Source organism: Perna viridis, chromosome 3, assembly GCF_037379345.1.
Source record: "Perna viridis isolate PV_CMFRI_1.1 ecotype Kerala chromosome 3, ASM3737934v1, whole genome shotgun sequence".
Taxonomy (NCBI): domain Eukaryota; kingdom Metazoa; phylum Mollusca; class Bivalvia; order Mytilida; family Mytilidae; genus Perna; species Perna viridis.
This window is the reverse complement of record NC_142447.1, coordinates 23,903,863-23,915,558: the sequence shown is the minus strand read 5'-3', so window position 1 is coordinate 23,915,558 and position 11,696 is coordinate 23,903,863. Positions and strand designations below refer to the sequence as shown.

At 31.4% G+C, this 11,696-nt stretch overlaps 1 protein-coding gene across 1 annotated transcript; it reads left to right on the top strand.

Moving 5' to 3' along the window:
• Positions 1-8,964: 8,964 nt before the first annotated feature.
• LOC148621532 (uncharacterized) lies at positions 8,965-10,668 on the top strand. The gene is made up of 2 exons (XM_088574078.1): positions 8,965-9,351; positions 9,620-10,668. Exons 1-2 carry the CDS (start codon positions 8,965-8,967, stop codon positions 9,830-9,832), a joined length of 600 nt encoding a protein of 199 aa, XP_088430204.1. The 3' UTR covers positions 9,833-10,668.
• The last annotated feature ends 1,028 nt before the right edge of the window (positions 10,669-11,696 follow it).

Below are 11,696 nucleotides of genomic sequence, written 5' to 3'. Positions count from 1 at the left end.
TGTTTGCTTTTGTAACCCCCTTTCTGAACTGTCATTGTAAAACGACGTTCTTGCACGGGAGTTCACTCTAAATTCTAAACAAAACAGTTATTTTATTAGTTGAGTAAATAACTGGTTCATTGATATTGAAAACGTAATCATACTGTGAAATAATTTATCTAAGCTCCCTGTAATATTCATTTTATGAGTAAATAAATGTAATGGTTTGAACTGTTGTATGTTGCTCTCCATGTGTCTTGAAATAAGTTTAGACTATTTGAAGTTCTTGAATTGTGTTAAAACAAATTTGACTACAGGCATATCTTACTGAGTTGAGAAAGCTTAAGAGTGTTTGTAGTGTATGAATTTTGTTGAAGTTTTACTTTATAAATAAACAAGTTCCAGATATATTTATATACTCAACATTTACTTGCTTTTATCTAAATTGCTTAATACGGGTCCTTTTTAAGTCTGCTATATGTATTAAAATCATGCGTTCTACTATCTCGATCACATTTATATATTTTATACATATCCATTATAATATGAGGAGGGTGAAACCTGATGTTAAACGCTCCCGAAGAAACATATGAATTCAAACACTTAAGTCATTATTTTTGTTAGTCCTTACATTATTAACTTCCAATTGGTAAAATGTGTCATTATATACGTTTTTTATTGTGCTTATACATTTTCATGGTCCGAAATGTCTTTGGGTCGAATTGTTCGGTATTGATTACGTCATTGTCGTAAACATTCGGGTGCCATGTTTTGACCATCCCTAACTTATAAAAAGCTCAGATTCGATTTATATTTAATCATCCAAGCTAGCTTACGCTTTCTAGACTGGTGTGGTTTTCAATCGCATTTACCATGTATACAAAACTAAAACTGCCATTATACTGTTTTTAAGGGTCCGATTTTATATTCAGAAACCAGATATTAATGCTTTTCTGCCCATAAATATGCAGGACTTAGTCGATAATACAGCCATTTACGCTCCGTTGGGAGCGAATAAACTTACGTAATCATAAAACAAAATAATTTATATTACACATATTCATATTTTATTCAAAAATTGGAAAGTTGGATTAAACTCAAATAATACTTTTTTGTGAAGTTCCACCTGCTTTATAATGAGATAAAAACTTCATTTTTCCAAAAAAACAAATCTGTTGTATATAAACCGTAATGAATACTAAGACATGTAAAGAAAAAAATAAGAACTATTTGATAAATATAAATGGTGTAAATGTAAGATCAAGCATGAAAGAAAAGAATAATCAAGGGAACCAAGATTTTGGCTGAAGATTGTAATCCAGGAACAAAGACCAGAAATGGAAAACAGACACACACAACAAAGAATATAAAATCAAAATTAATACATACAAAAGTAACACAAATAAATAAGCAACTTGGACTCCACTAAAAGCTGGGGGCATTAACCAGGTGCACCGGTAGGAAAAGTGTACCATGCTAGTGCTGTGTAATAATACAAGAATGTTCAATAAAAGAAAATCGTATTGTTGTTTGAAATACAATCATGTAAATCTACTAAAAGATCAGGTTCTATTCTCCAAAGTTGAGCAGCGTCTGCAAAATTATTCAGTATAATTACTTTCCCTTCTATTGTTTTACTTTGGAAAATAAAGATATGACTGGCTAAATCCTGGTGACCACATTCACAAGAGAAATCAAGGGAACCCAGATTCTAGCGGAAAGCAAAAGAATGCAATCCAGGGACAAAGATCAGGCATGGAAAACAGTTACACACAACAAGGAACATAATATAGGCTAGAAACCACTAATTCCATTTCCCATAGGCTTCTTTGCTAATTTCACAATATTCAATGGCTTCTCTGGACTTTACCTTAACTTTAATCCGCAGAGGACTATATATCAGCATGATTCTATATATGTCAGCTCACAATCCTCAGAATGGCAGGTGGGGTTAACAGACTTGCACTGCAGTACTGGTCACCGGAAGTGAAGGGTCTATAAATATCATGGGAAATCCCAGTGTTTTCACAAGATAGGGGTATATATAGAAATCATTATGGAGATTAGGCTTCACTTCACAAGAAGCAAGATGCATCTATAAAATGTACAGAAATGTTTTTCCTTTCATGAACTGTTTAAATTTTTTTAAAAAGATGAGAACTTTTTTCACAGCACTATGAGTAACAGGGGTAATTTCTGCGTAGGACTATTTTTGCGTACGTTCCAAATGCTCATTGGTTGAATTGGTGGTCTGTAACCTATAACCAATCCAATTCATACTAAGTAACAAAAGTAAATGAGCGACTCGGACTCCACTAAAAACTGGGAAAATGGACCAGGTGCACCGGTAGGGTAAGCGTCCTCTGCTTTTCTAGAATTGCTCATAAAAAGTCAAGTCTAGGGTAGAAGAAAGAGGAATGGAAAACTATCACATGTTGAACAAATTAGTTTTCATATTGCAGATGGATACACCGTACCGATCCACGAGTTCATAAAACGTCTGTAGTGATGACCTCAATCTTGTAGCAACATAATCATGTTCGAGAAGCTTAATTGTAAGATTTCTACCATACAAAAAGCCTGCGTAGTTACGACAAGCTCTGGCATAATGTATGAGTTGTAATATGAAAACTTAATATGCAGGTGCTGAAGGGATGTTGCCAAAGGTGAAAGGAAAGTAGACAGACAATACGAAATGAAAAGTCATCAGAATTGAGTCTTTACAAAAAAAAAAAAAAAAAAAAAAAAACATTAAACATAAAATCTAGGTCAACACTATAATATTTACTAAGGCACAATATGAAAATATGCTGAGTTCATCACATTGCAATGATAAATCCTATGACAAAACAATTAGCAAAAAAAAAAAATAATTTGACGATTAAATTGTATTTGGTAATTTTGTAAAAAACACAAGTTAAATGTGAAACACAATTCTTTATTTATTATTGTCGGAATATATAGCTATTTCACAAACGATGGGGTTGAACAAACATGTTTAAATTGTTTGGTTTGAACTCAATTTGACCAAGGTCATTGTCATTTGGAACAGCTATGTTTTTCAAACATTACTTCATTTCAAACGTGGCATGTCCTTTATTGTTTATTTAACTCAACATGTGTTAACGCTTTCAACTTCGTTTCACACGAGTTCGATCCCCGTTGTACTCTGTATATAAGGACGGCATTTTTACTAAAGGATAGATCTCTCTGAAGGTTACAAGCAAGCTGAAATGTCACGGTAAGCGAATATATTTTGTTATGTGGTAAACCTTTTCTGTCTAGCAAGTTTAAGATATCCGACTTTTTTTTTTTACTTTTTGCGATTTATTTTCTTGAAATTGAATGTATGCTATTTCTATATTTTCACAATTTTATGTTTTATACTTATTTTTATCTGCGCCGGAAATAAAACAGTGATTGTATGTCCTAATATTACCAAATTACCCATAAATCATAAAAGTTTTTTGATAACGAATATATTTAAAAATATATCAGATACGTACAAGTTTACGGTTGTACTTTAATTTTGGTTAATTCGTTCAGTCTATATTTGTACAAGTTTCTTACTCAATTATTATATATTGTCCTATTTAGAATGAGATGTTACATGTTAATCCTACTAATAGTGATATGTGGCACCACTAAACAAGCTAGTGGTGATATGGGCATCGGTGATTTGATTAAGACCATAAAGTCTGGTAACTCTAATGATGTGACCGTTTCCCGAGAAAAACGACAAAGCCATCCAGTTATTTACAGGGGTCTAGGATCCTGTACTGTAACCATACCAAATGTCGGAAAGAAAAAACTTAACATCAACATAGCTTTTTCTGAAAATGTCTTTGACTTTACAGTAAGTCAATCATCGTCCGTGATATTTTATCATAAAATGTCAGCAAAAACATGTAAGATACAAATTTTTAATCTGTCATGATGATAAACATAGCAGAAATATAATAATTAGGTTTGCAGGGTATTGTAATTTTAGGTGAAAGGTACAAAAACGGATAACAGAACTATGCAGTTTTTTTCCAAGCGAATTCCACTTAACATTTTGTAAATGAGTTAGCATATTTTTGTTGAAAAATGTTTGGTTCAGGATCTTCCTTATCATATTCAATATGAAAACTGTTCTAGCAGTTAACCTGAGTAGATTTTAAGGGGGTGTTGTTTTTTGTTGTTTTACTATAAAATTATTTGTAATAATAATAGGTTTTAAAATATTTCAATATAAACATCAAGAAGTTTATTTTTGCAGCCGAAGGAGCCATTCCCTCCTTTGTATTTAAAGACAATTGAAGGAAAATGGTTTTGGTGGTACAAATATTGGCAACCTTCATCTTTTAGAAGCGTCCAGCTTTCAAACACGGAAAGAATGATTGAAACTCCAGAATGTAATATTACCTTCAAATACAATTATGATTTTTACAAAAAACCAACAATAACATGTACAGTGGAAACTACCTAAAGGATGTTCGATGATCCACTCTATTCTTCCTAAAACGAGCCCTCTGATGTGATTACGTTTTTTCTAGTCTATTCAACTGATTTGTGAACTTTAACATTGAACATCAATATACTATTTTACAACAAAATATAAGAAACTGAAAATGTAAAATGTTCCATAATGATAATAATTGAAAGTACGGTTCACTTTTTCATATATCCATAAACTATTATCTTTATATGTCAACCCATGTTTGGAAAAAAGAAAATTATATTCTATATACAGTATATACTATTTTAATGTTTTGTTCGAATAATTGCATTATCTTTTACAATAAAGAATGAATTGCAAATGATTCACATCAGTATTACTTTATTATCATTTTACATCGACAGAAGTTCCTTTCCTCTCTTATTAGGGCTATAGTAATTCTTGGACAAAAATAAATTCAAACCTTTCTTGACAATCAAACAACATCGAGTATAATTGTTCACTACCCCTGCACATATTGTTTGTATTTTTTTTAGTTACTAAGATATGTCAGAGCTAGTAGAGACTATTCTGACTTCTTAAGACGCCACTGTTGCCGTAATGACAAGCTTTTGGATCAAGGTTATTAGAAAATGCGCCTCGTTATCTGCCTTTAAAACGTTTTATTTCCGTTATCTATATCTAATTAAAAATTACCGTTTGAGATTATAGAATATAGGTTATGGATTTTAATAATATTTACAATTTATTTTCTGTATTTTGAGTCTTGTATTACTATTTCATCTAGCACTTTGCGCACCTTCCCAACGAATTTCAAGACTTATTTTGAGTTGGATTTACATTGTAATTCTTATTTTTTTCTCATTTATTATTCATATCTACTGTACTGCTTTCACTACTGATTTTGACTTGTGCAAATTTTATGCTGCCTTTTTTTTAATTAGAACGATAGTTCAAGCGAGAGGTTAACCTGGCTTAATCATTCTTTTATTTTAAAATGCCGGTACCAAGTCAGGACCATTGTGGTGGTTTTCAATCTTTAGTGTTTACTGGAAAATTGTCATTTGTTAAACTTTCCTTTCGACTATTCCTTTTGACTTCTGCCTAGATATTATCAGCTTGGTAATTCGGATATTACACTGCAATTGTTCGATTTTGTAAGATTTGTTTGTATTTTCCGCGAGTGATCTGCAGATTCTTAAGTATTTTGAGCTTGTTGATGTAAAGGTGCTACCTTTTTTCCTTTCTTTTTATTTATTTTCTGACGGCCAGAGAATTGACCTTTTTTTGAGGTTTTGTCAATTATTGACAAATATGCACAGTTTGTCACATGTAGCAACTGCTTCTGTAGTTAGTATGTATTTAATCGTAAATTACAGTGTAAAAGATTATCAAAATGATTTCCATTACACATATATTGCCTTTATGTGGTTCTCAACTTGGATCGATTAACATATAGTAATATCAATACCACTTCAGTAGCAGCAAGACGTGGATGCTTGGTGTCATTATTGTTTGAACAATTCGGTTGTTTTATAATATATTTTAACGTGATCTGAACATGAGCATATATATTTTACTGACAAACGTGAGTGGCCGTACATGACAACATTGTTTTAACTACAGAATGAGTGCAAATTGAGTGGTACAGTAGCCCATTTTTACGAGGATTTTCTCTGACCTGCATCTTAACACTTTATGCAAGTACTAGCTTCCATTATCATTGTACTGTGGTTCTAAGTATCGCGGTATTCGTGGTTAAATTTTATCGTAAATTCAAAAACTAGATTAAATGCCAAAAAAATAAAAATAAAACATAAAACAAAAAACAAACAAATCCAACTCTTATGATCTTATCATACCCAGGAATTTCTAAAATACTCTAAACGTAAAGAATACAATATTCAAAATGGTATATCATGGTCTTTAACAAATCTACTAATACATATCAGAATGTATACATATGTTTTAGTAACATCTACATTCGTCTAAAATTCGCGTAGATACACATTTAGTTAAAAATCAGAAATAATAAAAGAGAGACTTAAATGATGCATTTTATCCACGTACCCCAGTTAATGAAAGACAACAACAGAAGGAAGACACTAACTGCTACTGAAGATGAATTAAATGCTTACATAACTGATACGACCAGTAAAAAAAGCAAAAATGTATGAATGAATACGACAGGGAAATAAAAACAAACGAGGACTGAAACGTTAAGTGACAATTTAATGTAAAATTAATAATATCTGTACACGTGTGTCAAAAGCATCCCGTTTTCATTAGTATTATTGGACATTTTGATATTTATATCTTTTTTGTTTTTTTCCAAAATAATTCAAAGTTTTATTAAATTTATTGCAGTATATCAGAGGAGAATTTTGTTTTATATTTCCTTGTTTTTAGTTCATGTTTTGATCACATTTCTGTGCGGTTGAAGTCTCATATTCATTGAATAAAATAAAATAAAACTTTACTGTAGAATGTATACAAAATTTTGCGTATATAACTACTTTTGAATATTTTTGGATAGTATTTAGTAGTTTTCTGCCTTGCATTGGAAACAAACTGCATTACCATCATCAAGCTTTTAACCGATAAGTTGAATTGTTTGTTTTTGTTAGCCCTTTATGAACTGTCGTAGCAAAACCACAATCGAGTGTTTATTTCAATTTTAAACATAGAAGTTGTTTTATTAGTTGTGTAAATAACTTGGTTGTTGACACTGAAAACGTAATCATACTGTAACAAAATATTAATTGAACCTTCTGTAATATTCGTTGTAATACTTGGTTTGAACTATATATTGCTCTCCATGAACATTTAAATACTTTTCAGAAATGTCGAAGTATTTGAATGGTTTAAAAACGAATTTGAGTACATGCATATATTACTGAGTTGTGGAAGCTTAAGAATGTGTGTAGTGTTTGAACTGTGTTGAAGTGCAACTTTATAAATAAAACTAGTTTTGATGTATTATATGCTCAACAAGAATTTGCTTTTTACCTTAATTTCTTATCACATGTCCTTTATATGTCTGCTATATGTATTTATGCGTTTTAATAAGTAAACAATGTTAATATTTGTCAATGACATATGAAGAAAACACACGATGTACATGTAAGATAAAGCATGATGGAAAATAGTAATAAAGGGAACCAAAATTCTAGTGGAAATATCAAAAGAATGTAATCCAGGAACAAAGACCAGACATGGGAAATAAATACACACAACAAATAACATAAAATAATTAAATAAATACATACAAAGTCACAAAAGTAAATGAGCCATTCTAACTCCACTGAAAGTCTAAAAGCTGTGAGCATGCATCAGGTGCACCATTAGGGAAAGCGTCCCTTGCTAGTGCTGTGTAATAATACAAGGATGTTCAATACAAGAAGACCGCATTGCTGATTAGAAATACAAGTCTACTAGCGAAACAAGATATATGCTGCTAAATTGAATCACCCACTGCGAAATTAGTCTGCATAATTACATTCCCTTCTATATATGGGCTTAGAAAATAAAGAAGTGACTGGTTAAATCCTGGATACCACATTCTTAAGAACTAAAGTTTTACAAAAACATTCCACATATAATCTAGGTCAACAGTATAATATTTTTTCTAAGGCAGAATATGAAAGTATACTGTGCCAACCATATCGCAATGAAATATTACATAACTAAAATAAACAAATAAGAAGAAAAAAAAACAAGTAATATTGAATACTTAGATTAAATTTTGGAATTTTTAGACAAAAGTGCAATGTGAAACCAGATTATTTATTTATTGTCGAAATACATAGTTATTTTACAAAATAAAATATGGTCGACAGGTTTGAACGTACACGTTAAAATTGATTGGTTTGAACTCCTTTTGACCAAGGTAATTGTCATTTGCAATAGCCTTGTCTTTCACACATTATTGTTCATAGTTCAAACGTGGCAGGTTCTTTATTGTTCATTTAACTAATCATATGTTAACGATTTTATTCCCGTATCACAGAATTTTGGTCACCGACGTACTCTGGGTATAAGGTCGGTATTTTCACTAAAGGTATGGTCTTTCTGAAGGTTTCGAGCAAGCTGAAATGTCACGGTAAGCGAGGGTATTGCGGTAAATCTTTTCTTCGTAATAAGTTTATGATAACTGACCAAATACGTATAAAGAAAAGTATGTCAGCTTGACTTGATCATAATTTAGTCTCTTGAACGTTTTCTCTTTTTGTTTTTTCATTTTTGCATGAACTGAAAGTATGTTATTTCTATATTCTAACAATTTTATGTTTTATATTTATTTTTATCTGCACCCGAAATTAAAATAGCGATTAAAACAATTAAAAATTGTTTTTAGTAATATCACCCAAATTTATCCAGAAAGCGAAAGAAGTTTGTTACTCGAGGATAAGTTTTTAAGATATGTTTGACACGTACAAGCTTACGTTTGTATTATAATGTTGGTTAATTCATTCAGTCTATGTTTTTTTAACAAAATCCGGAGGTTGTCTTATTAGTTATTTATTACATATTTCCTATTTAGAATGAGAGGTTATATGGTAATCCTGATTATAGCAATATGTGGCATCGCTAAACCTGGATCAATAAAGCCATTAAAGGGCATTTATGAAAAATCAGACCAGATTGTGGGACAAATTATCAGAAACGAAGATGGTGATATTGACGGCGTTAAAATAGGACTTGGTCGCGTTAAACGTGAGGTTCAAGCTAATGGTGATTTGGGCATTGGCGATATAATGAAGGCCCTAAAATCTCGAAACTCCAATGATGCGACCGTGTCCCGAGAGAAAGGACAAAGTCATCCAGTTATTTACAGGGGACTAGGATCCTGTAATGTAGACATACCAAATGTCGGAAGGAATAAACTATACATCAATGTAATTTTTTCTGAAGAAGTCTATGGCTTTACAGTAAGTCAATCGTCGTTAAGGAGGTTTGTTTTGAATTTTTCGGCAAAAATAAATTTGACATAAAAAAAAGTTAATCTGTAATGATGATACAAATATTAAAATCATAATAAGTAGGTTGCAGGGTGGTGTACATGGAAGTGGAATATGCTAACTACTAAAAACAAAAATTTGCTATCGTAATTATAAAAGTTCAATATGAGAACTGTTTTCTTTATTATCTTTTTCCAAAATTATTTGTAATAATTAAACTGTTTTGTTTATTTTGCAGCCGTTGGAGCCTTTTCCTCCCCTATATATAATGAATATCATTAAAGTAAAATATAGTCGGCTACATCCATCCTATAGAGTTGTCCAGCTTTCAAATATGAAAAGAATGACTGAAGCTCCAGGATGCAGTATTACCTTCAAATACAATTATGATTTTTACCAGAAACCAGCAATATCATGTACAGTGGAAACTTCCTCAAAACTAGCTCTCTGATGTGATTTTATTTTGTTTTATACTTTTCCACTAATTCGTTGAACACCAATAAACTATATACATTACAAGAAACTAATAGGAAAACTGAAAATGTGACATGTTTTATAATGTTAACAAAGTTCGTTTCATTGGTTCGTTTCATTCTTACATAGAAATCCATATTTGTAAAATAATTAGGCAAATTATATATTTTTATACAGTATAATATTTTGCTATTTTGTTATAAATATATGATCGCGCTAATAGCTTCTATTCTGACTTCTTAAGACGCATTTGTCGCCTTAATGATAGGCTTTTGGGCAATGGTTATTAAAATATGCGTCTCATACGCTGCCTAAAAAGTTTTGTTTCCGATATCTACATCTTCATGACAAACAGATTTGAAAGGATGGATTCTCATAATGTTTACAAATTAATTATCTGTAGTTTTGACGTATATGACATTATTCCAACTTGAACTTGATGCACTATCCCCATAAAGATCAAGACATATTTTGAAACTCGTGGCTTTGTTTTACATAATGTTCATTAAATTTAGTTTCACTTCTTGATTGTTCATATCTTCTGTTCTGTTTTGACTACTTACTTTACCAAATTTTACTGGTAGCAATTTTATGCTGCCCAGTAATTGAAGCGGTAGGTTTGGCGCGCTATAAAACTTGTTGTAACCCACCTTTCATTTTGAAGTGTCTGTATCAAGTCAGGACCATCGCAATGGTATCCAACTTTTTGGGTTTTGGCCTTAAATCACCATTCATTATACGGACTTTTCTTTTTGAGTATTTCTTTTGACTCCCTTTTAGATTTTATCAGTTCGGCTATTTAGTAATTACACTTTATTTGTTCGATATTGTATAAAACACATATGTTCTTAGGTCAGTGTTAAGGATCTTTTCTTTCACTGCGAGAGGATTTAGGCTGTGATTTGACTTTTTGAAACGTTTTGACAAAGATGACGGATATGCACATTTTATCAAATGTAGCAAGGATCCAGTAGTGATGAGAATAGACTTTATTTATTCAGAAATTTCGATGTAAAAGATTTTTTAAAGGATTTCCAAGATAAATATGTCTCTTAATTTGGATCCATGAATAAATGATGATATCAAAACTAATTTATTCGCAGGAGAGTTTTGAAGAGGTTAGGCGTGGATGCGTTTGAACAATTCGGCTGTTTTGCAATTTATTTGGACGTGATCTGAACAAGGGCAATTACATATTTTCTATGAAAACGTGGGTGGCTGTACATTACTACATTGTTTATGCAGTGGGATAAATTTAGTTATATAGGTTTTTGTACGAGGATTTCGAGCCGTACATTCGTTAGAGTTGTCTTACACATTAACACTTTCTTTTTGTATCTATTATCATTGTACTGTAGGTTCGTGGTTGGATTCTATTTTACATATATAAGTATCGAATTGGTTGCCGGACAAACATTTTATATGCCTTTCTGTCCTTTTTATCAATTTTTATCAATTTTATCAGTTTTTATTCTTTCTAACGATTGTATCTGTCTTGGAGTTCCATGAGGATGCCACGCATTGCACTTGGAAGAACTTATCATTGCTTCCTTCCTACTACGTTCTGTTTTGATTAACGATATTCCTAATAAAAACACGTGCAAAACATAACGAAAGCAATATTCATACTAAATTGGTAATTTTGCATCTGGACTTTTAAACTGAATGAAAAAAAAATGGAAGCTAAATATTTCAAGGCAAAACAAGTGGATGGCTTGATATCAGTGACTAACCAACAGTTAGTTACAATTGTTGACTAACCACGAACTATGTATCCTTTATTTCTTACCGGAATTTGCCGTAGCAAATCATTTTAATCTCCTAAAATCTCTTGAGGGTTC

Excerpts from the sequence above, each read along its gene's own strand:
- LOC148621532 (XM_088574078.1), top strand. The coding sequence starts at position 8,965 with ATGAGAGGTTATATGGTAATCCTGATTATAGCAATATGTGGCATCGCT. Across the intron at positions 9,352-9,619 it reads AAGAAGTCTATGGCTTTACA|CCGTTGGAGCCTTTTCCTCC; the intron begins GTAAGTCAATCG and ends TTTATTTTGCAG.